At 40.2% G+C, this 25,287-nt stretch overlaps 1 protein-coding gene and 2 pseudogenes across 3 annotated transcripts in view; 2 read left to right on the forward strand and 1 right to left on the reverse strand.

Annotated features, from left to right (window-relative positions):
- Positions 1–756: 756 nt before the first annotated feature.
- LOC121106092 lies at positions 757–1,285 on the reverse strand (annotated as a pseudogene).
- Positions 1,286–1,514: 229 nt separating this feature from the next.
- On the forward strand, positions 1,515–2,222 carry LOC103678367 (annotated as a pseudogene).
- Positions 2,223–21,114: 18,892 nt separating this feature from the next.
- The window catches only part of CDKAL1 (CDK5 regulatory subunit associated protein 1 like 1), a 624,642-nt gene continuing 620,469 nt past the window's right edge, over positions 21,115–25,287 (forward strand). The window contains exons 1-2 of one of the 3 annotated variants that reach the window (XM_040645106.1): positions 21,152–21,216; positions 22,032–22,070. Coding sequence is in view for 1 of the 3 variants with exons in the window: in XM_008707717.2 (XP_008705939.1) it covers positions 21,144–21,216 (73 nt within the window). In the remaining 2 variants the exon portion in view is untranslated. Of the gene's footprint in view, positions 21,217–21,240; positions 21,343–22,031; positions 22,071–25,287 lie in introns of those variants that run through there. The other 2 variants (XM_008707717.2, XM_008707718.2) reach the window with 2 other exon arrangements.

The following is a 25,287-nucleotide window of genomic DNA, read 5'->3' on the forward strand; positions in this document are numbered from 1 at the left end:
GCCCAATGTGGAGCCCCATGTGGGGCTTGAACTCACCACCCTGAGATCAAGACCTGAGCTGAGATCAAGAGTCGGACGCTTAACCAACTGAGCCACCCAGGTACCCTAATGACATGGGGATATTTCATCCAGTGTTGTGCTGTAAATACTTACTAAGCAGGTCTTTGGAAGGTGGGAGGGGCTCGTTTGTAGGCTTGCCAGGTGCCATGGTATAAATATTCTCACCATGGTTAATTTCATACTACCAACACAGTATGACCAAACACAGAGCTGGAAGGAGATGCCAAGGATCAGTCCTAGGAAGCCAATAGAAGCCAGCTCCAGCACATCCTAACACCCCTTCAACACCAACATCTCTAATTCTTTTTTTCTTCCTCAGATTTACTCCATCCCTCAGCTCCTAACCATCACACGTTGTCTATCCAGACCCTCTTCAGCATTCGGAAAAGCAAAAGGCCTTCAGTGAATGGATTCCCCCTTCCTAGAAGGCAGTCTACTTTGACAGCAGAGCTTGAATCTTGGGGTCTTAGGTCAAAGAAGCCCATCAAAGTATTTCTTCTAAACTCATGTACTAGAGCCAAGAGTAATTCAAGAGAATGTTATTTCCTGCTTCTCCTTACACATACACATCATCTCGTTTATCATCTTTGTCACTGTCATTTGGGATATCATTACCCAATTTTCCAGTTAGGAAATTGACGTTGAGGAATTTTTTCTTCAGTTGTATACCTTTATTTGACAATCAGCGATTAGTTCTCATCCATTAACTAGATTTTTGAAAGTGGTGACAGGTACATAGGTAACCAATGTGTAGAGCTTGTTTGGTGAAACTTCATCCTCGTTACATTTTCTGGACAACAGCACATGGATATGGTATGGAACATTCCTTATGCCTTTGGCCCAGACAGCTTTGTTGAGCCTGGTGTCATGTGCACATCTGGAGTTCCCATCTCCTTTATGGCAAATTTCTGGATCTCTTTGAGTACCTGAGGGGCACACTTCTTGAAACCCACTCCATGGACGTGCTTGTGAATATCGATGGTATATTCTCTGGTCACTACCTCGTTGATGGCCCTTTTTCTTCTCGCCACCCTTCTTTGTAGAAGCTATTCTGCTGGGCCCTTTCCAGGTTGGAAAAGTTGAAGTTGAGGGACTTTAAGTGACTTGTCCAAATTCATTGCTTCAGGAAGCAGGATACTAGGATTTGCTAGGGCTGTCTGATTCCATGTCTGTGCTCTCCGTCCTTATCTTACATTATGTGCACCTGTGCATCTGTGCTGGTCATAGAGACCTGACTGGGAAGCCCTGATACAGTTATTTCTCCATCAACCACACAGCCTTCCCAGAATGTTGCTGGAGAATTACAGAATTAACACTATGACTTGAATTTAAAAAGTGAGGTTTTTTTTTAAAGATTTTATTTTTAAGTAGTCTCTACACCCAGCATGGGGTTTGAACTCACAACCCCGAGATCAAGAGTTGCATGCTCTACCGACTGAGCCAGCCAGGTGCCCCCAAAGTGATTTCTGTTTTTTTAAAAGACTTTATTTAGCTTTTCCGGGCAGCTGCCAAAGATGGTGGAGGGGCAGGTCATGGTGCTGGATGGCCGAGGCCATCTCCTGGGCTGCCTGCAGACCATCGTGGCCAAACAGGTGCTTCTGGGCCAGAAGTCGTAGTCGTGCGCTGTGAGGGCATTAAGATTTCTGGCAATTTCTACAGAATCAAGTTGAAGTACCTGGCCTTCCTCCACAAGCACATGAACACCAACCCATCCCGCGGCCCCTACCACTTCGGAACACCCATCTTCTGGCGGACAGTGGGAGACATGCTGCTCCACAAGACCAAGCGAGGCCAGGCTGCCCTGGACCACTTCAAGGTGTTTGATGGGCTCCCGCCCCCCATGACAAGAAAAAGCGGATGGTGGTTCCTGTTGTCCTCAAGGTGGTGCACCTGAAGCCCACGTGGAAGTTTGCTTACCTGGGGCGCCTGGCTCACCAGGTTGGCTGGAAGTACCAGGCAGTAACAGCCACCCTGGAAGAGAAGAGGAAGGAGAAGACCAAGATCCATTAGCAGAAGGAAAAGCAGCTTATGAGGCTATGGAAACAGGCCGACAAGAATGTGGAGAAGAAAACTGACAAATACACAGAAGTCCTCAAGACCCACAGACTCCTGGTCTGAGCCCAATAAAATTGACTGTTTATTCTTCAAAAAAAAAAAAAAAAGGACTTTATTTATTTATTTGAGAGAGAGAGAGAGAGAGAGGGAGAGAGAGAGGGTGCGCACATGCCAGGGCTGGTCCTACGAGTGAGGGAAAGGGGAGAGGCGGAGGGAGAGAAAGAGAGAGAATCTCTTAAGCACACTCCGGGCTGAGTGCGTGGAGCCCAACTCGGGGCTCGATCTCATAATGCGGAGATGGTGACCTGAGCAGAAACCGAGAGTTGGGCACTCAACCAACTGAGCTACCTAGGCGCCCCCAAAGTGAGTTTTAAATAAGGAAATTCATAAGACTTTTTTTTTTTAGCGTGTGTCAACAATACAGGAAACACGGAGCTGGGAAGAGCTGTGGATATAAACCTGGAACCTAAGACTTTTTGAACATTTGTAGAAAAGCAATGAATAAGTTGTTTTAGGCCAAGTCTCATAGGGTGCTTCATGTGGGAAACAACCCAGGAGATAAGTGTTAACTATACAAAGCTGTAATATGTGAGATGGGATCCCTATAAAATAAGTTCACATAACTGAAACTCAGTTTTTGGTGGCCAGACTCCACTCACCCTTCTTTTAATAACAGTGCCCATTTTGTTCTGGGATATCTTGCCTCCAGAATTTTCAGTCCAGGTGCTCTAGGTGTTATTCATTCAGTGTCCTACTTCCTAAGGGTTCATGTGGGGTGAATTTTATGGTATGTGAATTATATTTCAATAAAGCTGTTATTAAAAAAAATAGAATTCATGGGACTCAGTCTGGCTAATTAGAATATTACATTCTCCTGGCCAGAGTGAATTTGTTCAGGGACAGTTACGTAACCCAATCAAGCTAATAAAAAGAGATGAGGCTTTTTGCTGGGATTGTTGAAAAGCACACCTTAACAAATTTTTTTGTTATTGAATTGAACTGGGAAGGTGATTCTAGAGATAGTTCTCTCATGGGGTCAGAGAACAAGCCCAATCTTCTCAAGGCAAATATTTAGATGGTATTTCCTGATGACACTTTGGTTTAACCTTCTGCTGAACCCAGCCTTGATTGATGCCGGATCTTTTCTTTTCTTCTTCTTCTTCTTTTTTTAAAGTTTATTTATTTAGGTAATCTCTACACCCAATGTGGGGCTCAAACTCATGACCCCAAGATCAAGAGTTGCATGCTCTACTGACTGAGTCAGCCAGCTGCCCCTAAAGATCTTAAGACTTTTCAGTACCATAAGCCGATAGCTTATCTTTCTTTCCTTAAGCCAATTTCGGTTGTGGTTTTTGTCACTGGCAACTAGAAAGAAGTTCTAAATGATGACACAACTCATATGAAAACTGGAGTGTAAGAGACACTCAGCTGTAGAATTATCTAAGTTAAGGATAGTTTCTGTAACAATGAACACCCCTCCACCATGGGATGCCTGGGTGGCTCAGTTGGTTAAGTGTCTGCCTTCGGCTTAGGTCGTGATCCCAGGGTCTTAGGATCGAGTTCTGCATCAGGCTCCTTACTCAGCGGGGAGCCTGCTTCTCCCCCTGCCTGCAGCTCTTCCTGCTTGTGCTCTCTTTCTCTCCCTGACAAATAAAGAAATAAGATCTTTAAAAAAGAAAAAAAGAGTGAACACCCCTCTTTCCTAGACTGGAAAGTTGGTCATTCTTATAGCCCTTAACTTGAAGTAGGAAAGAGCTGGTCAGATGACTACCATGTATTTTATCTTGGGACTAGGACTATTCATTGCCAAAGGATGGAATGTTAAAAGATACAGTACAACAATGGAGGAATTTGAGAGTGCGTTGGCTGTTTCCTGTGGCCTATGTGATGGTGCTCCATAAAGGAGGGCTTAGGTTGAAAGTGGCTCAATCTGATATCTAAGAGCTAGAATCAATATTTTTAAAATGCTCCTGATCCCACAGGTGCCATCCAACCAGGTCTCCTAACGTACTTCTGTCTGACAAAGTGGGCAGTTACCAATTACAAACTGTGGCAGGAACACAGGCCTGGAGCAGATTAGCCTCACCTGCCTATCCGAGAACATCATTTTGAATTTCATAAGACAGATGTAGAGATGAAGCCATTAAGCTAAGGGTTATAGAAGAAGAACAGAGCACTGGAGTTTGCTGCTAAGAAACAGAAGCCCATAGGTCCAGTTCTAGACTTGACGAGTTGTCCGGCTTTGGTTATTAGCTCAGAGAATTGCGCGGAAGCAAGAGCTAATGAAACTCCAAGTGTGGCATAAAGACTAGTGATCATTTCACCCCTAAGTCTCTTGTCATACTGTTAGTAGCTGAGGAGGTGTAACCTCAGGAAGGGAAACCCTCCCCAATGTCTATCTTAAATGTGGCCTTGGAGGAAAAGGGACTGTTTTGGTAAATTACTTTACTTCCAAGATCAGGGACCTTGCTATTAATGTCCAGCAGTATATGATGCATGCTATGGATTGGAGACAACTGTATATTTTTTTCTACTTGTCTTTTTTCCAAAGAAGTGTTGATGGGGGCTGGGTAACAAAAAACCAAGATGACGGACAGATCACTACTCCACTTTTTTTTTTTTTAAGATTTTTTTTTAATTTTTAAGGGGCACCTGGGTGGCGCAGTCGTTAAGCATCTGCCTTCGGCTCAGGGCGTGATCCCCGCGTTATGGATCGAGCCCCACATCAGGCTCCTCTGTTGTGAGCCTGCTTCTTCCTCTCCCACTCCCCCTGCTTGTGTTCCCTCTCTTGCTGGCTGTCTCTATTTCTGTCAAATAAATAAATAAAATCTTAAAAAAAAAGATTTTTTATTTTTAAGTAATCTCTATGCCCAGTGTGGGGCTGGAACTTACAATCAAGAGTTACATACTTGGGGCACCTGGGTGGCTCAATCAGTTAAGCATCTGATTCTTGATTTCGGCTTAGGTCATGATCTCAGGGTCATGATCTCAAGGTCGTGAGATTGAGCTCAGCCTTGGACTCTGAGCTCAGTGGGGAGTCTGCTTCACTCCCTTTCTCTCCCTCTGCCTTTGCCCTCCCCCTGCCCCCTGCTCACATGCTCGCTCGCTCTCTCTCTCTCAAATAAATAATAAACCTTAAAAAAAAAAAAGAGGGGTCACATGCTCAACTGACTGAGGCAGTCAGGTGCTCCTCAGTACTCCACTGTTATTCCTGATTCTGTTCCCCAGGTACTTTGATACTGGGAATAGTGTTGTGTCAATTCCAGTCTATTGGAAAGCAGATGGTGATGAAGTTAGAAATGCAAAAAGTTTATTAGGGGGTGGGGGGAGGATCCATAGGAAAATTGATACTCTAAAAGATACTCTGAAAAAGAGATTTATCAGGAGTAGTGTCTGTAAAGGATAAAGGGGAGCAAGTTGGAGTGGGTGGGCAAAGCCTTCGGTTGGCTACACAGATCATACAAAGCCTAAGTCAGTGCAATGGACAGCTCTACAGCAAAATTGCAGTTACAGTCATCTGCCTTGTGCAGAAGCGGCTAGATAGGAATAAGCCTGTCATGCTTAATCATTGCCTGGGAGGGATGCCCAGGAAAAGCGTGGCCTCCGGGGAGAAGCTGGGTGGGTCCTGAAGGTGCTGCTGATGAAGGCTGTTAGTTAGCTGCCCTCTTCTACAGCTGAACAGATGTCCTTTCTTGAGAGCGGACCTGATGGTTGCACTTCCATGGCCGACACAGTGTTTGGTTCTTTGTATTACCATTATTAACCATACACATTATTAACCATACACATTGAGTTGCTTTTGTCATTTAAGCCGGGCTTTGCGGGGTTAAAGGAAGTCACCCAGAGAACTTCGACAAGTATTTCAACGGAGCCACGAGACAGAACTTTGCGTTGTCCTATTTTCAGGACGAAGTGATTGTGTTTTGATTGCATATGGTATTCCGGTATGGAAGTGTGGGCATGTTCTAAAGCATGTGTATGGGAAGAAGGGTATGTGGGAATGTCAAGAAACAAATTGAATAGTGAAAATCCATTTTGCTACCCAGCACCTGTTCATCATTCTTCTAACAAAAGTTTCCTAATTTTCCTCAATGGAACCATTCTGTCCCACGCAACCAATCCTGATGCTTTAGAGAGAAGCTCATTCCACCCCTGCTTCCAGGGGTGGGTGTGGCTCAGCCTTAGCCAATCAATGCATTGCATTCTCCTTGCCATCCTGATAATACAAAGGCAGGCACAAGATCCAGTCAGAGCCAATAATACCACGCAGAGAGACTTTTTTTTAGATTGTTGAGTGAAAAGCAAATTTTTTCGTTTTCTTCTGGGCTTGAATCTGGAAATCGGCCTTGAAGCTAATGACAGCCATCTTGACACCTTGTAGAGAGTCTGACAATGAAGATGAAGTCAAGATGAATGATAGAGCCAAGAGGCTGAGAGAGATGGGTGCTGGCTGAAACTATTTGAGGCTCTAAATCCACTTTCACCTGATGCATGATCCCTCCTAAAATTTGAACATGTTTTACCTAAGAAAATTTGGTATATATACATACATTGTGTATACACACATATATACACATTCGTATTTACCTCTATATCTACTATTACATATTAAAAACAAGTTTATACTGTAATCTCCATTTCAAATCCAATACCAAAGGGTTCATTCTTATTTTCCTATTTTTTTTTAAGTCATCTCTATGCCCAATGTGGGGCCCAAACTAATGACCCTGAGATCAAGTGTCACATATTCTGCAAACTGAGCCAGTCAGGTGCCCCTTATTTTCCTCTCTCTAATTGTCTTTGACAGTAAGAAGCTTGGGTCCTGTTATGATGCATATACTAACTTATCTGCTTAATCCTCCTGTATGTAGCAAATCTTTCATTATGGCCGCCATGCCTCTTCCCTTGTCATAGAGCCCTCCTCACCCCACCTAGAATCTTACATCCTGCCCGCCTTGGCAGACACTATTCCTACTCTGCCGGAGCTCTGATACTTTGTGCCTGGCTGATACTGGTGCTATCCTACATCGATATCCTTTTCACCCACCTCTGACTTGGACATCCCACTCTGGGTCACCACTACTGAGTAATATCCATAGTATGGATGTACTGTGGTTTGTTTAACCATTCACCTATGGAAGGACATGTGGGTTATTTCCAGTGTGGGGAACTACAGACAAAGCTATTGTGAATGGTTGTGTACGTGTTTTCGTATGAACACAAGTTTTGTTTCTCTGGGATGAAAGTCCAGGAATGGGATTGATGGTTCATGCGGTAAGGACATGTTTCATCTTTTAACAAATGGCCAAATTCTTTTCCGGAGTGGCTCTCTTACTTTATACTCTCAGTCTAATGACTTTTTCTCAAAGTTGTTCAGGAAGGGCAGGGCAGGGCAGGGAAGACAAAGGGAGAGATGGGGAGGAAAGGAGGAAAAGGAAGAGTTAGTAATAAGCTATTACCTATATGTCTATGTCTGGTGTCTCTAATTTTTTTCTTTTGATTTAGCTTTCTGTTTTCATACCATCAACACATTATTTAAATTTTTATTGTTATGTAATATTTTCTTATAAAAGCACTTTTTACCTGTTCTTTTTAGCATTATTCTCTAATAGTTTCTCCATTAAAAAATTTTAAAAGCCATGTTATTCAGGTATTATACACATACAATAAAATTCACCATTTTTAGTATACAGTTCTTTTTTTATGATTTTATTTATTTATTTGAGAGAGAGAGAGAGCAGGGGAGGAGCAGAGAATCTCCAGCAAACTGTACTGAGCTCAGAGCCCAGCTCGGGGAGCGACCCCAGGACCCTGAGATCATGACCTGAGATAAAACCAGGAATCAGATGCTTAACCAACTGAGCCACCCAGGGGTCGCTTTAATGTACAATTCTAACAGTTTCAACAAATGCGTAACAGCCACCACTAGCAAGGCACAAGGAAACATTTTCAAGTGTTGAAAATGTTTCCTTGTGCCTTTATTTTTTTAAAGATTTTAAGTAATCTCTACACCCAGCATGGGACTGGAACCCATAATCCCGAGATCAAGAGTTGCGAGCTCCACTGACTGAGCCAGTCAGGCCTTTATAGCCAACTCTTCCCCCTGCCCCCAGTTCCTGTCAATCAATGATCTGTTTTCTGTCTCTATGGTTTTACTTTTGCAGAGTGTGATACAGATGGAATTAATTATACAATATGTAGCCACTAAAATCTGACTTTTTTCATGTAGCGTAATGTATTTGAGATTCACCCATATTGTTGTGTGCCTTAAGGGTTCATTCATTTTTCTTGCTGAATCGTATTCTATTGTATGTATGCCCCATACAGTTAATAATTTACTGGTTGAAGAACATTGGATTATTTTTCAGGTTTTTCTGGTATTTTAAAAACTGAATTAGATGAACATTTCCTGATTTCTACAAAAACTGTAATAATGTTCGTTATTTTCCTTTATAGTTTTTTTTTAAAGATTTTATTTTTAAGTAATCTCTACACTCAATGTGGGGCTTGAACTCACAACCGCTAGATCAAGAGTTGCCTGCTCCACTGAGCCAGCCAGGTGCCCCTATTTTCCCTTATAATTTTCTCTTTTATTTATTCTTATTTTTTATTATTTTTTTCTTATTTATTTTTTATCTTCCTTTTGATTTGTTTGCCATATTTGTCTTCTTATTTCTAGTAATTGTGTTTTTCTCTCTTTGCTCTATTATATGTCATTTGTTCATTACATTGATCTCTTAAAAATCAGCTTTTGTTTTTGTCAAATGCATTTCCTTTTTTTTTTTTTTTAGTTTTTTAGAAGGGGAGGGGCAGAGGGAGAGAGTTTTTTTTAAGATGTTATTTATTTCTTTGTCAGAGAGAGAGAGAGCACAAGCAGGGGGAGCGGCAGGCAAAGGCAGAGGGAGAAGCAGTCTCCCCACTGAGCAGGGAGCCCCATACAGAACTCAATCCCAGAACCCTGGGATCATAACTTCAACTGAAGGCAGCCACTCAACCAACTGAGCCACCCAGGTGTCCCAGGGAGAGAGAATCTTAAGCAGGCTCCATGCCCCAGAGTGGAGCCCGGTGTGGGACTCCATCTCAGGACTCTGAGATCAAGACCTAAGCCGAAATCAAGAGTCAGATGCTTAACCAACTGAGCCACCCAGGCACCCCATGCATTTTCAATTTCTGATTTACTTACATCTGTTTTAGTTTTACTTCATTCAGGATTTACAAATTTTCTTTCTAAGATCTTAAATTGAATGTTTATTTAGTTGTCTGTTAGTAATAAAATAATTTAAAAGCCTATAGTTTTTCTAAGAAGAGTTTTCCTGCATTTCAAAGCTTTTGAGAAGTCCTTTATTATTATTATTTTCAAGGAATTACATAATAACGTTGTGAAGAAGTGTTGATGTCCTTTTAATATTATTTTAAAACAGACTTTTATTGTGTTCTTAATTTTCTCTTTAGTAAGTCCATTATTTAGGAAAATTTAAAATTTTTTCATGTAATTACATTTTTTGTTTTATACTGGTATTATTAAGTGTTGTTTTTATCACAAGTAATGGCCTAGAGACTATTTTGTATGTACTATAAATAGAGATCTTCGACTTCATTTAATTGATTCCAAATATCTGTATTGAAGATGTCACAACCCTTTGCACAATACTTCATGTACTCCGTCTCTCATTATTGACACTGGAGAATTAAAATCTCCAATATCATGTTCATCCTGTCAATTGCCTGTATTTCTAACAAACACATACACAAAGGGCTTTGGTTCATGTTCTTCTCTACGTAACTACGGCCACTTTCCCAGGTAAATTGTATGTTATGTCTCTTACTGCCAGAGTTCCTGAACCTCTACTCCAACCCTTGCTTCCTTGCAACAGCCCCCTCTCCTAGCCACATCCTGGACCTTGTTACAATTTGGGACTTTTCTACCTTTGGTATCTCACTTTGAGACCACATCCTTCCTCTCCATTCCTGACTCTCACAAAGCAGCAAACTCATCTAACCCTGCCCTCCAGTTCCCCAGTCTTTTCCCGTCTTCTAGTTGGGTATAGCCCATTTTCGATTCTCTTTCTTCTCAAACCCAACTTGATCCTCATTTTCAGTCACTTGGACCTTGTTCTTCCTGGTACCTTCAGTTTCGTTTCCTGCTTCTCTCTGTCTCCTCTCTCTGTCCTACAAATTCCCAACCCTGGCTCGCTATAGTCATCTGCCTTCTCCTCTACTTACCTTCAGGGGCTGCAGAATTAATAAAGATTCTTGACTGAGAAGGAGAAACCAACTGGAGCTAGCTTCAAAGAAAAACTGGCATGATGATTCTAATGTGTTTTCGGAGGACCAAGGGTCAAGAATGTAACCCGGCTGAGGTGCCTGGGTGGCTCAGTAAGTTAAGCATCTGACTCTTGATTTCGACACGGTCATGATCTCAGGGTCATTAGAGTGAGCCCTGTGTCAGGCTCTGCTCGAGGTGTGGAGCCTGCTTAAGATTCTCCCTGGCCCTCTCCCTCTGTCCCTCCTTCTGCTTGCACGCGTGTGTGAGTTTGCTCTCTTCAAAGAAAAAAAAAAAAGGAATGCAGCCTAGCCTCAAGAGGACCAGAATCAGGACTTCTCTTTTCATTTTTCATCTCTGCTTCTCTCCACCTGACTGCTTCTTTCTTCTAGAAGGCTTTCTGTTCTCTCATAGTCACATGGGAGCTCCCTAATATACAATTCTTCTGTTAAAGACATGCCAAACTGATACTGGATGTTCTTAGTCTAAATTTCAAAATCATGGGGAAAGAACTCTGATGGGCCCAATTTTGGCCAGAAGTCAATTCGAGATCAACCAGGGCCAAAAGTGCATAGTCGTATTTTATAAAAATGGCGGCAGGCAATGCACAGTGGTTACCATATACTCACTCATGAACCCATGGCCAGGGAGGATAGGATGTGCTGATGGACCTCGCCAGAGTTGTATGTACTCATGAAATCCAGTACTAGGGTCAGAGAAATACGAGGTTCTGATTGAACTGGTCTTACTCACTTGCCCACTAGTAGAGGCTGAGCTAGTCCAGGGCTAACTGAACCACACAGAATTAGAGTAGGCTCTTCTGGATAAGGAAAAACAATGACTCTCTGACATAGTTGCTAAATGATAGCTAAGGAAGCTGACAAATTTCTTGGTGATTAATTACCACCTATTTATTGCAAGTGTAATTTGTGTAGGGCCAGGCTATGAGCTAAATAAGGTTTTGCTCAGTATGTTTTTGCTGCTTTATCTGAAGTTTAAAAAAATATCTTAGAACATTAAAATTTTCCACACTCATTACTAAATATTGAACTTTTTTCAAAGTCAAATATAAAAGACTTTAGATTATTTTGGGTTAATCACTTTGTTGTTTCCTTCCATTAATTAAGATAAGCAACAATCAATTAGATAAACTCATAAAAAATATAAAAAATTAAATTATAAAATAAAAATAAATTTATATGTGTCCTTGTCTAATAAACATCACGGTTATGTAAAAACAAATCAACTTCAGGGAGTATAGTTTTGCTTTGAGCAAATTCATTTAGGATATGAATTCTGCCCATATTTATGCATAAAATAATTAACTATGCTTTGAAAATAAGTGCTGTAATTATTCACTGAGTGCCTTTTTACTAAACATTTTTTTCTGCCTCCTTACAAATTATTTATTGAGAAATCATAGAGGGTAACTATGAGAACACACAAAAAGTAAGACAAAAATAATCTTGTTTCCTTTATTTTGTCCTGGCTTAGTTTTTCTTTTTATCTGGCTCTTAACTCTCCTTGAATGAACACCACCACCAACAGGGTTTATTCGAGAAATTTAGAATAACCAAATACACCAAAACTGAATAAAATAAAATGGAATACTCCCTCTTCTTCCTCCTCTCATAGCTGTTTCGATGTAAACTTGGTGTCTCTGCAGTTTCAGAGAATAAAATTCTCATAATCTCTGGCAGAGTTTCTGAGGAGCAAAGCCCTCCGTGGCCTTCATTATTTCTATTCTTCACTCTCAGAGACATTTGTTCCCAGTGGAATTGCAAATCTCTGAATTTCCCCTATAGATTTATCGCTGGTAGGAAAATATTTGGAAAGAAACCAGTGAGAGATATGGCTAATGGTATTAATGATGCATTTTTCTTTTTTTTAACCATAGGCCACGAATGTCCTATGATTAAAAAGGAAAAAAAGGATTTTCTTTTTTCCACATCTTCCTGGAAGTGACCACATTCTGATACTTGCCAGGGAAATGCATTTTCAGCATAATATTTTAATTGACTCCTTTTTTCAAGGTTTTATTTATTTATTTATTTATTTATTTATTTATTTATGTCATCTCTCCACCCAATGTGGGGCTCAAACTCACAACCCTGAGATCAAGGGCATGTTCTTCTGACTGAGCCACCCAGGCACCTCTATTTTAGTTGACTTTTTTTTTTTTAAGTTTACTTATTTATATACTTATTTTTAAGTAATCTCTCCCCCTGCAATGTGGGGCTCAAACTCAGGACTCCGAGATCAAGAGTTACATGCTCTTCCAACGGAGCTGGCCAGGCACCCCTAGTTGACTTTTCTTTTTTTTAAAGATTTATTTATTTGAGAGAGAGAGAGAGAGAGAGAGTGAGTGCAGGCAGGGGGAGGGGCAGAGGAAGAGGGACAGGGAGAAGCAGACTCCCGGGAGACAGGGCTCTGATCCCAGGACCCTGAGATCGTGACCTGAGCCAAAATCAAGAACCCAACGCTCATCCAGCTGAGCCACCCAGCCAGCCCACCCTCATGGACTCTTAATGGTCACTGCTCAAATCTCATTAGAATGCTCTAGCTTTGTTTGTTTGTTTTAAGTCATATTTTTTAAATTTTGGCTTTTAAAATGATATCAGCCAAATGTATCAGATTTTTTAAGCTAGGTGAACAACCTTTACTTATTCCCCAAATATTTATATTTCAGGCACTGTGATACAATGCTTAGAAAAGTCACTATCTTTCCCCAGGAATATATTTCAGTGGTTTCCACCTCTTTGTACTATATCATCAATTTCTTCATCTCCATGGCATTGTTCTTATTTAGCGTATAATGATCTCTTGTTTCCTCCTATCTTTAAAAAATAGCCCTTTTTTAAATTTTATTTTAATTCCAGTGTAGTTAACATACAGTGTTATGTAAAACAGTCAACCTTTATGAACCCACTTTCTCCACCACTACAGTCCAACATTTCTGCTCCTCTTCACAGCAGATCTGCAGAGGTTTCTATACCTGTTGTCTCCAGTTTCCTTCTATCCTTCACCCTGGAATCCACTTCATTCAACTTCTACCCACACCACTCCACCATAACTGTCCTTCCAAGTTGCTCAATCCAATGATTAATTCTCAGTTATCTTACTTGACCTATCAGCATCATCTGACACTGTTGAGCGTTCTCTCCTCTGTGATGCACCTTTATCATTTGGCTTTTGGGATACCATATTCTTAGTTTTCTTCCTACCTTGCTGATTGCTCCTTCTCAGCTTTCTTTACTGGCTCTTCCTCTTTTCCCTCATCTTTAATTTTTTTATTTTTTAAAAATTTTAAGATCTTTTCAAGTAATCTCTACACCCAAGGTGGGGCTTGAACTCATGAACCCAAAGTCAAGAGTCATATGCTCTACTGACTAAGCCAACCAGGCAACCTCTCCCTTATCTTGATATCGGAGTGCACCAGGCCTCGGTCTTTGGTTCTCTTCATTATTTACGTTCATTCCGTAGCCAATCTCATCTAGTCTTTGGGCTTCATATGTCAGCTATATGCCAGTGACTCCCAAATTAATGTCTGCAGCCCAAACTTTTCACCTGAACTTCAGAATCATCCATCTAATTGCCAAGTTAACAATCCATTTGGATGCCTAAAAGGTATCTCGAGCTTAAGAAGTTCAAGACTGAGCTTCTGAAGCAACAACGCCTTTTAGCAATGAGCGTACCTGGTGCGCACATCTTGGTTTGTGAATATCACTTCTCACTAAAGGGACCATGACTTCTTGAAGAATTGGCTGATTCCGAGGGGCAGAGAAAGTACAAGGTGAGCCTGGAGCATCTTGTGGTTCCAAAATATAGGAAAGTGCTAAGAAAAAACAAAACACCCCCCCCAAACAGACTTGTCAAAAGAACACAGAAGCCATCCCAAAGGCCAATGGCCAAATCTGGGATATTTGGAGCATCAAAATAATGGTAGTAATGGATTATAAGCCATAGAATAAAATAGACATCTATGAGTTCATATTAATATAAATAAATAATTGAGCAGATAAATAAATGATGGGAAGGAACAGCTCATCTAATAATAAAAGTAGAAGGAATGATGGAAATGGAAAATTATCATTTGGCAAACACCACAGTAATAATTGTTACTTACAAGAATCATTAAGGGGTACTAAAATTAGTGGATGAGTGGATGTTGAGAAACAAGATACTTATATACTCTCAAAGTATCTTCACGCAAGGCATTTACTAATAACAAAGGGGAGGATAGTAACTTTCCATTGGAGAGATCAAGTGTTCAAAGTACATCATTACTAGTGAGACATTCCAACATCACGTGTTTCTGTGCTTGTGATGGGCTGACAGGGGCATGGCATCACTTCTATAGTAATACTGCCAATATTTCATACCTGAATTTAGTTATGAGGGAACATCAGACCAACTCAAATTGAGGGACATTGTACAAAATAATTGATCAATATTTTTCAAAGGTGTCAGGGTCAAAAAAGACAAAGAAAGAACAAGGAAGTGTCCCAGACTGGGACAGTTAATAGTATCATGTCAATGTTAATTTCTTGGTGCTGATTGTTGTACTTCATTTATATAAAATGTTAATATCTGGGGAAGCTAGGTAAAGGTTATGCATAAATTCATTATACTATTTTTTGCAACTTTAAAAAATTTTGAAATTATTTCAAAATTAAACATGGTAATAAAAGGTAAAAGAAAAAAAAAACAAATTAAAAAACCTCCTGAATTCCTGATCTCCCCCTTCAGTAATCAATTCCGAATTGTGGTAATTTCATTCTTCTTGTATTCGAGGCCAAAAACTTTATCATCTCTTATCTCTCTTTTTTCCCCCTCATAATCTAGATCCAATCTATAGGGAATTCTATGGGCTGTGTCCTCAAATATGTCCAGAATCTAACTACTTCTTATCACCTCTGCTGCTACCTGCCTGATCCAGGACACCATCTGTGCTCCCCTGGATTATTACGGTTAACTCTAACTTACCTCCTTGAGCCATTCCTCTCTTCATAACGCTCTAACGGCTCCCATTTCATTGAGAGGAAAAGCCAAGGTTCTGGCTATGGCCCATAAAGCTGTACCTGATCTGGTTCCATTGACTCTCTGATCTCTTTTCTTATTACTGATGCATTCACACACTCACTGCATTCAAACCACTCTGATCTTCCTGCTATCTCTTGAACATGGCAGGTGTGAGAGCCTTTAGAGCCTTTCCACTGGCAGGTCGCTTTTCCCTGTACCCCCTTCCTGGACACATGCCTTGGCTAACCTCCTCATCTTTAGTCTTTGTTTAAACGTCTTTTTCTCCATTAGCCTACTCTGACAACCAGCTTTAAGAATTGCAGGACTTCACTCTTGGTTATCCTTACTTTGCTATGAATTTTTGGCCATTTTTATCACCTTTGAACATATAATTTTTATTTATGTCATATTTACTGTGTATCATCTATCTGTACCTGCTAGCATGTAAACTCTTAAGAGGGCAGAAATTGTGGTCTGTTGTTTTGTTTTGTTTTAGTCTGAGAATTCAGAACAGCTGTTGGTACATTATATACGCTGCAAGTCTATTATTCTATGACTCGGTATATTTATCATATATCGGGTCACATATTACTGAAAGACAGAAAAAACATCCTATGTCTCTTTCCCACAGACACTTATAAACAATCAGGGAGTTAGACAACAGATATAAATTATCTTTTTTTTTAATCAAGAGAATATGTAAAACCAAGGAATTTAGCTAATACTCTTTCAGTTGCAAGTGAAAGAAACCCACTCAAGTTAGCTTAAGAAATAAAAATGGGGAATTTACCTATTTACAAAACTAAAGAGCTCAGAAGTAAACCTAGCTTTGGGTGCCTGGGTGGTTCAATTGGTTAAGTGACTGCCTTCAGCTTAGGTCATGATCCTGGGGTCCTGGGATCAAGTCCCGCATGGGGCTCCTTGCTCTGTGGGGAGCTTGCTTCTCTCCCCCCCTCTGCCTTCCACTCCCCCTGCTTCTGCTCTCTCTCTCTGTCAAATAAATAAATAAATAAATAAATAAAATCTTAAAAAAAAAAAAAAGGAAGAAGTAAACTAGCTTCAAGCAAGCTGGATTGTAGGGGGCCTGATAGTTGTCCTCAGAACTTACTGATTTCTCCCCTCATCATTCACATCTACTTTCCTGTGGAATAGCTTGGGCCCCAGGCAGGTGTTCTCCACCTGGTAGTTTCAGTAACTTCCAGCTGCAGGTTCTCCTGGCAGACAGAAAGCCTGGAATTCACCCTGGCCTAGAGTGGGTTACCTACCCTGCAGCAAGGGGATGTGCGCCTCTCAGTGCTCTGGCCTGGCCCAAAGGCACAGCTCACAAACCACTCATACGAAGAGTGGAAGAATCAAAACGGAAAATTAATCACAGAATTGGGCCAAACCTATTTGCGCAAACGGATAGGAGTAGCTTCTATTACTGCAAGTATAGCACTCTGACCCCTAGTGGTTAGATGACATGGAGACAATTCAGTGTTTCTTTCAAAGCGAACAGCAGGTTAATTTATTTCACATCACGTTTTTATATAATGTTTTTTTCAGTTTATTTAAGAATATCAGTGTCCTTCCTTTTTATCCTCGCCATTGAAGCCTTCACCTATTGAGGGCAAAGTTTCTTTTCTTTTTTTTTAAAGATTTTATTTATTTATTTGACAGAGATAGAGACAGCCAGCGAGAGAGGGAACACAAGCAGGGGGAGTGGGAGAGAAAGAAGCAGGCTTATAGCGGAGGAGCCTGATGTGGGGCTCGATCCATAACGCGGGGATCACTCCCTGAGCCGAAGGCAGACGCTTAACCGCTGTGCCACCCAGGCGCCCCGAGGGCAAACTTTCTTTTGACATACTTTCTGTCTCCTCTATCTCAACTGTCACCATCTTTCTCCTTGGGTTTGTATTCAGATCCTGTGATAATGTCCTAACTTATTTCCTGATCTTCAGTCCTTTGTGAGAACCAACACCTGAAAAGGCTTCCTAAAAAACTGCTTTGGTTGTATAGTTTCTAGCTGGGGAGTTTACTCTGACACTTGATCAGATGCAACCCAAGACCCTGGGTCTAGAACCAATTTTCATGTGCTCCCTTCATTCTTTTTGCTTATGAAATCAGCTAGCTTTCTGTCACATGCAATGGGAAGCTAATGTAAATAATAATACATTCACGTGATATGTGTTGGCCTGCTGAGCTTAAAAAATTGAGAACACTCATCCTTTTCTGATCTCATAAGAAATAGATTAATACATTTAAAATTTCATTCTACTAAACTTATCTAATATTCTACACAGAAAACTTCATTATATTTCTCAGCATTTTTCAAGGGTGAATTAAGTGCATGATTTATTTCTCATAAAAAGACATCAATTGGTACAAATTTATAAGTATACTAACGAAAGGCTCAGATCATAAGCTGAAACTAAAATACATGTGCCTAAATGTTTGTAATTTTCATGTTTCATTCTTTCTTTCTTGGTTAGTGGCTGAGATAGTAAGAATTCTAACTTCATTATTGTCTACATTTTCTCTTCAAGTTTCACTATAAAGACAAACAGAAAATGGAGTTGATCACTGACGGCTTATAGATTTTATTGTATATTTCCCTTATTTTTGTTTTTTCTCTCCAATGTTTATCTCTATGTGAATTTTTGCATTTTCAATGTTAGTATACAATTTCTTTCTTCTGAAGTATTCATATAAAGTTGCTAAAAAAGACCAGAGTAGGACTACCTATGCTTCAGTTTTCTTCTCTGTAAAAAGAGGATAAGAGTGGGTTCCCTGGGTGGTGCAGTTGGATAAGTGGCTGACTTTTGGTTTCGGCTCAGGTCATGATCTCAGGGTTGTGAGATCAAGCCCTGCTTCAGGCTCCACGTGCTCAGCTCAGAGTCTGCTTGAGTTTTTCTCTCCTTCTCCCTCTGCTCCTTACTCCCATTCGCTCTCATTCTCTCTCTCAAATAAAAAAATAAATCTTATTAAGAAAAGAGGATAAAAGAATAATAATAGTACTAATTAATAGGATTATTCATAGAGTTATTGTGATGAATCCGTTTGATAATTCACACGGAGGGCTTACTGTGGTTATTGGCACACACTTAAAAGTTCTCAAAAATTGTTAGCCTTTACTATTATTTTATGGATTCACTTGCATTTTTAGTGTGTCTTTGTACACATAAATTGGTTTGTCTGCCACCAAATTAATATTATATTTAATATTATATTTGTGGGCTGAGAAAACAATAAGGTAGAGTGTCTATTCTTACAAAGTTTACAATCTAATTTGAGAATCAAAGCATAGAGATTTAAAATTTATAAACAAAATGTGATATATAGATATAACGGAATATTATTCAGCCTTAAAAAGGAAGTTCTGACACATGTGACTACATCGACATGGTTGAAGACATTATGTTAAGCAAAACAAGTTAGTTACAAAAGGACAAATATTATATGATTCCACTTATATAAGGTTCCTAGAGTCATTGAATTCACACACTCAGAAAGCAGAACTGTAGTTGCTGGTGGTCGGGGGAAGAAGAAAAGGGGAGCTATTGAATGAGTACAGATTAGTTTGGGGGGATGAAAAAATTCTGGCAATGGTTGCATGAAAATGTGAATGTACTCAATGCTACTGAATTGTACATTTAAAAATGGCAAAAATGGTAAATTTTATGCTATGTATATCTCACCAAAATAAATAAGACATATAATTTTAATATTAACATAAAGGAAAATCAGAGTTCGATACTATAAAATAAACAGATAAACCAGTAAATTACAAATTATCAAGTGCCACTTTAATTTTATTTATAAAATGTATCTTTATTTTTTAAATAATTAATACATATGCATGGTACAAAAATAAAAGTTACAAAAGGGAATACAGGAAGAGTAAATCTTCCTGTAGCCAATATATATACATTCCAATAGCTGTACTTGTACACTGTGCACACAATGTTGCAACTTTCTTTTTCCACTTAACCAATGTCTTGGATAGTACATTAAAAGCAACCTTATTCTTTCTTAAGAGCTGTATAGATACCATAAATATATTTAACCATTCCCTATTGAGAAGCCAGAGAGGGTTTCTGGTATTTTGTTATTACAAGCAACGTTTCAAAGAATAACCTGGCACATATGTCATTTGGTGTAACTGTGAACATTTCTGTAAGATAAATTCCTAGAGGTAGGGTCACTGGCTTTTGAAATGATTCATATTAAAAGCGTTTTCCCTTACCATTTCCCCATCCCTCACAGCCAACAACACCATTTAGGTTTTCAATATTTATTCATGTCTGAAGTGTTGTCCTCAAACCCATCCTCCTGAAAGGATCACCTGCTCAGACACTTTCACACTACCTAATTCATCCAAGATTAGGTCTGATGTCTGTTTTAGCAAACAAGGCTCACCTTCATGTAGTCCCTGCATTTTCCCTCTCCAGCCTTGTCTACCATCACTCCCCTTTACTCTTTTCGCTTTTGTAATATACAAGAGTTTATACTTCAGGCCTCTATGCATTTGCTCTTACTCTCTCCCCGCCTGGAATACCTCCCTCCATTGCTCTTACTTCCCCCCATGGGGAGTCTTGACGCCCTTATGTAAAAGGAGGAACCTCCCCTTTGCGCTCCACAAGTCCCTGTGCACTCATCTTCCACAGAGATTGCTCTTCTCTACCGAAACGATATCCTTGAAGTATCCTTGAGGGAGGAAGTTGCCTTTTTTCCCTTTCTAGCTCTGATATCCAGCATCGTGCTTGAGGTCATGTGGTGTGCACTCAGTAAAATTTCTTTAAGTGAACTCAACTAGATCTTAGGGCATGCTTATGGAGAGGCCATTTAGTGGAAGTTTATGTGCCAGGCAGCGGGATTACAGTGAAAGAGATGGGGCAACATAAAGGTACAATTCTAATTCAGCCGGGCGAGGACTGCTGTGGATTCTAGGTCACAGTTTGGATTTTTTTCTTGGATGTGGTGAGCAAAGGGTGGCACTGTAATTAGAAGGATTGCACTAGGCATAAAGCTTGTGATTTCTGTCTTCTTCTTCATGGCCAATTGTCTTCATTTCTTAAAGTGGAGATGCTCTTTCAGTAAACAAGGTCAAGCACAGTATCTTGGGTAAAAAATAATAAAGTGAGAAAACATATTGAAGGCAACTAGGTCAGAACCAGTACATTCCATGAAAATTCTTTCTGCTAAACTGCCTTACAGTTTAGTTGCCTTCTAAGCATTAAAAAAATCCCTTGCTTGGTGTTAAATGATAAATACTGTTTAATGCAACTGTTCTTCGTCCTTTTCTACTCTCTTCTCCAATATGACCTCTTTTCATAAAATTTTGAGGAAGAAAGTAAAATGTAAGGAAAAGAGTAGGTAATTTCAGAATTGGGCAAAACTAAATTCAGCACAGAGGACTGTCACTACTAGCAGAGTAACTTTTGGCAAGTACTCTCACTCCCTGTTTCCTCTTTTGTAAAATAATAATAATAAGGAGAAGGAGAAGAAGTTCGGAGATAATGTTTATGTTAAGCGCTTAATACGGTGGCTGACACATAGTAAGAGCTCAGCAGAAGACAGCTATTAATCGATTCTAAGAACCTGAGGTTTTGGTGTCTATATTAACTCTTGCTACCAAAGGAATTCCAAACGTAATCTTTAGCAAAATAAGTTAAACCCGAACTCGCACTTTCAGCGATGATTCAATTTGACCTCTCCGGGCCACCGTCGCGGAGCATGCGCAAATAGACGTGGCGGGACGTATATGTCATGGCGAGCTCCATCTGAAGTGTTTCCCGTATCGGCAGAACGGCGTGTGGTTCTCTCACTTTGGGCTGGTATGTTATTTCCTGATCTCTAGGTAAGGGTGGCGGGTGGATCTGTATGGGGCAGAGTGTGGCTAGAGCTTCTTTAATGGTGGAGCCTTGTTTCTCCAGTTTCGGTCTTTCTCGGGCCGTTTACAGGTTTGTTTCGTAGTTGAAAGGGGACTTGCCAGCTGGGGTCTGGGAATTAATTGGGAAGCGGGTGGCGCTGCCTGAATTGAGGACAGAGTCGTTGGCGTTAGGTGCTGCAGGGCTGCAAGGAATATTTAAGGGACTTCGTTCCTTATTGTCTAACCGAATTTCATTCTTTCTCCCACTTTCTGTGCTGAATTTGTGGGCTGGGACAAGGCTTTCGCAGTTATGTAGCTTTCACACAGCTGTATTTCAAGAATTTAAACTGAAGTTGGCTAGAAGGGGCAATGTCTTGTGGTTTTTCACTTTTGTTCCCTTTTTCTCATAAAACCTCTCTGTGAATCTGGGACGACACGTGTTTTTCTGGTGGAAGGTGATCTGTATACCTATCTCATTGCCTGGTTTCCGTTTTGTAGTTGGTATTACTCGAATAACGCAGACGTGTTGTAGTGCTGGTTCCTGGGTAATGTTTTTTACTGTAGTCAGACGCTCGATCACCATCTTGGCAAATAATGGTGGGTGTAAACACCTGACCCAATCAGTAAGAAGTTGGAAGTAGTAGGGAACATCATTCACCGTGCTGTATAAAGCAGTCTTTAATGAAGTCTAATCTCTTCTAGCTAGTTTTAAAGAGTTCTTACTGTGGGTTTGTGAACTTGGTCGGAGCTTGCTTTTTCTAATCAGTTTTTATTTTCCAGACTTTCCAGAGGATTTGAGACTAATTGCAGATAGTCAAGGTACTCATTTATTTCAAACCTTTTATGCTTGAAAGAAGTGTTACGCTTTAGAAAGTTCCGAAAGGCAAGCCTAGTTTCTTAGTAATGTTGCCGCCATCGTTCTGTGGAAATACCATCCTCTCCATATCATGCCATATCACTAAATCTAATTTTCGTTCTCTTTCCATCTACTTAAGCAGCACTGACCTTGTTGGCCTCTGACATGTTCTCTTCCTTTGCCTTTTCTCACCCACAGATTGTCGCTATTATAGGCTGGTTCTCTTATATTTGGCAGTTAAATTTGGAGTTCCTCAAGGCTTGGTTCTTAAACCTTTTTCTTTCTGGGTAGTCTAATCTCCATCATAGTCAATGCTGTTATTTTTATTTATTTATTCATTTATTTATTTAATTTTATTTTCGCCATCCTGGTGGGTATGGAGTGGTATGTCATTGTGGTTTTGATTTGCATTTCCCTTATAGTTAATGACGTTGACATCTTTTCATGTGCTTGTTGGTCATTTGTATACCTTCTTTGGAGAAATACGTGTTCATATCTTTTGTCGTACTTTACATTGGGTTATTTGTCTTTTATTGTTGACTTGTGTGCTTATTGCATTCTGATACTGGATGTTTATGAGACATATGATTTGCAAATATTTTCTCCCATTGTATGACTTGTCCTTTTACTTTCTTGATGGTGTCCTTTGAAGCATACAAATTTCTAATTTTGTTGAAGTCCAATATTTTTTTCTTTTGTTGCTTATGCTTTTGGTGTCATAACTAAGAAACCAATAATACTTAATCTAACATCATGCAGATTTACATCTATGTTTTCTTCTCAGAGTTTTATAGTGTTAACTTTCAAATTTAGGTCTGTGGTCCATTTAGAATTAAATTTTTTATGTAATGTGAGGTAGGGCTTCGACTTTTTTCATTGTATGTGGCTATGCAGTCGTTCTAGCACTATGTTTTGAAAAGACTCTTCTTTCCCCCCAGTGGATTTTTTTGGCACCCTTGTTGAAATCAGCTGATGAGGTAATGCATTTTTTTAAAAGATTTTATTTATTTATTTGAGAGAGAGAGAGAGGTAGTGAGAGAGAGCATGAGAGGGGGGCACGGGGAGAGGGAGCAGGGAGCCCAATGCAGGGCCAATCCCAGGACCCTGGGATCATGACCTGAGGCGAAGGGCAGACGCTTAACTGACTGAGCCACCTAGGTCCCCTGAGGTCATGTATTTTCGAGAAATATTCTAGATGATTTTTATGAAAGAATAACTCTAGAATAATGATTTTCAAACTTTATTGCGCGTCAAGATCACCCGGAGGGCTTGTTAAATATTGCTGAGCTTTACTCAAAGTGTCTGATTCAGTAGGTCTGGAGTGGGGCCCAAGACTTTTCATTTCTACCAAATTTCCCAGTAATGCTAATCATACTGATCTGGAAACCAAGAACTATGAAAACTACTGGTGTAGGACTTTGATATACAATGTGTTACATGCATGAGAACTACTGGAAAGTTTAAAAAATAATATCAATTCCCAGGGTCTGTTCCCCAAGATTTTTTTTTTTTTTAAAGTAATATCGAGGGGCACCTGTGTGGCTCAGATGTTTAAGCATCTGCCTTCAGCTCAGGTGATGATCCCAGGATCCTGGAATCAAGGCTCACGTAGGGCTCGTGGTTCAGTGGGTAGCCTGCTTCTCCCTCTCCCTCTGCCTCTCCCCCTGCCTCTCCCCGTGCTCATGTTTTCTCTGTACCTTTCTGTCTCAAATGAATAAATAAAATCTTCAAAAAAAAAGTAATCTTGAGTCCCACACTGGGACTCATGACCCTGAGATCAAGAGTCCCACCCTCTACCCACTGAGCCTGCCAGGTGCCCCTGTTCCCTCTGATTGATTCAACTGCCCTGGAGCTGAATTGTTGGTATATTTTTAAAGATTTATTTATTTGAGAGAGAGAAAGTGCTCAAAGGTGCATGGGTGGGGGTGGGGTTTGAAGGGCAGAGGGAGAAGCACGCTCCCTACTGAGCCAGGAGCCTGACATAGGGTTCAGTCCTAGGACCCCTGGATTAGCTCTACTTGAGCTGAAGGCAGATCCCTTAACTGACTGAGCCACCCAGGCACCCCTCAATTGTTGGTAATTTTTAAAAGCTTCTCGGGTGAATACAGTGAGCACTCAAGATTGAGAACCTCTGGATGAATGGTGGATCTCAGTCAGGGATGTTTAGTAGAATCACCTGGGGAGGGTTTTGCGTTAACGTCCTTAAATTCCACTCTCGGAGATTCTAATTCAGAATGGGACCTGGGTATTTGATACTGTAAAACCTCCCCAATAAATCACACATGGAAGTAACATTACTGTAGGATATTTCTCTTTTTTCTTTTCATCGTTTTCAGTATCTCCCTTTCCACTGGTGATTTTTCTTCCCTTTATCAAACTTGAATTCCTCCACCTTTTGAGAAAAAACTTTATAGTCCTCTTATTACCTTTAAATATTGTCTTGCTTTCTTTTTAGTCTCAAACTTTCGTTTCCTTATTACTCATTTATAAATTTCTGAGGGCTAACAATTCCCTCTACCAGTTTGTTGGAAGTAAAAACTCTATTAATAGTGATGAGTGAGATTGTTCTAACGTGCTTATGATATGCAGCCGGATTTACCATCCTCTGCTTTATATTTGTCCCCTTAGTTTCTCTAAAGTGAATTTCTAGAAGTGGAATTGCTGGGTCAAAGGATATATATTTTTTAAAGTTTGCTAGGTATTGCTAGAAAGCCTTCCAGAAGGGATATACCAGTCTTACCATACTTTCAGCCAACCTAGGGCTTTTGTTCGTCCTTTTTTTTTGTCAGTGGGGTACACAAAAAAATAATTATTGTTTAAACACTTGCTATTAGTGTGCTTAAGCAGTATTTCTAGTGCTTATTGGCTATTTGTATTTCTTGAGTGACTGTTTTTTTTCTTTGCCCCTTTTTTTCTGGAATGTCTTTATTTCTTAGCGTCGCATTAGTCTCTTACATGGTTTAGGCTTTGCCAGTGAGGCAGAACTATAGCTGGGGGAGCTTGGTGTTGAGAGAAGGCCTGGGTTCTAATTCTAGCTCTGTCGGTGTACAAATCTTTTTCTTTCTCTGGACTTCAGTTCTGTAAAATGAGAGGCCTAGCAATGTTTTCTTCTTCCCTCACTGTGTGATACTGTATTTCTACTTCAGTGGACCCATCTCATCTTTCTCTGTGTTCTCTTTC

The sequence above is a fragment of the Ursus maritimus genome, unplaced genomic scaffold (genome assembly GCF_017311325.1).
Source record: "Ursus maritimus isolate PB19 unplaced genomic scaffold, ASM1731132v1 scaffold_30, whole genome shotgun sequence".
NCBI lineage: Eukaryota > Metazoa > Chordata > Mammalia > Carnivora > Ursidae > Ursus > Ursus maritimus.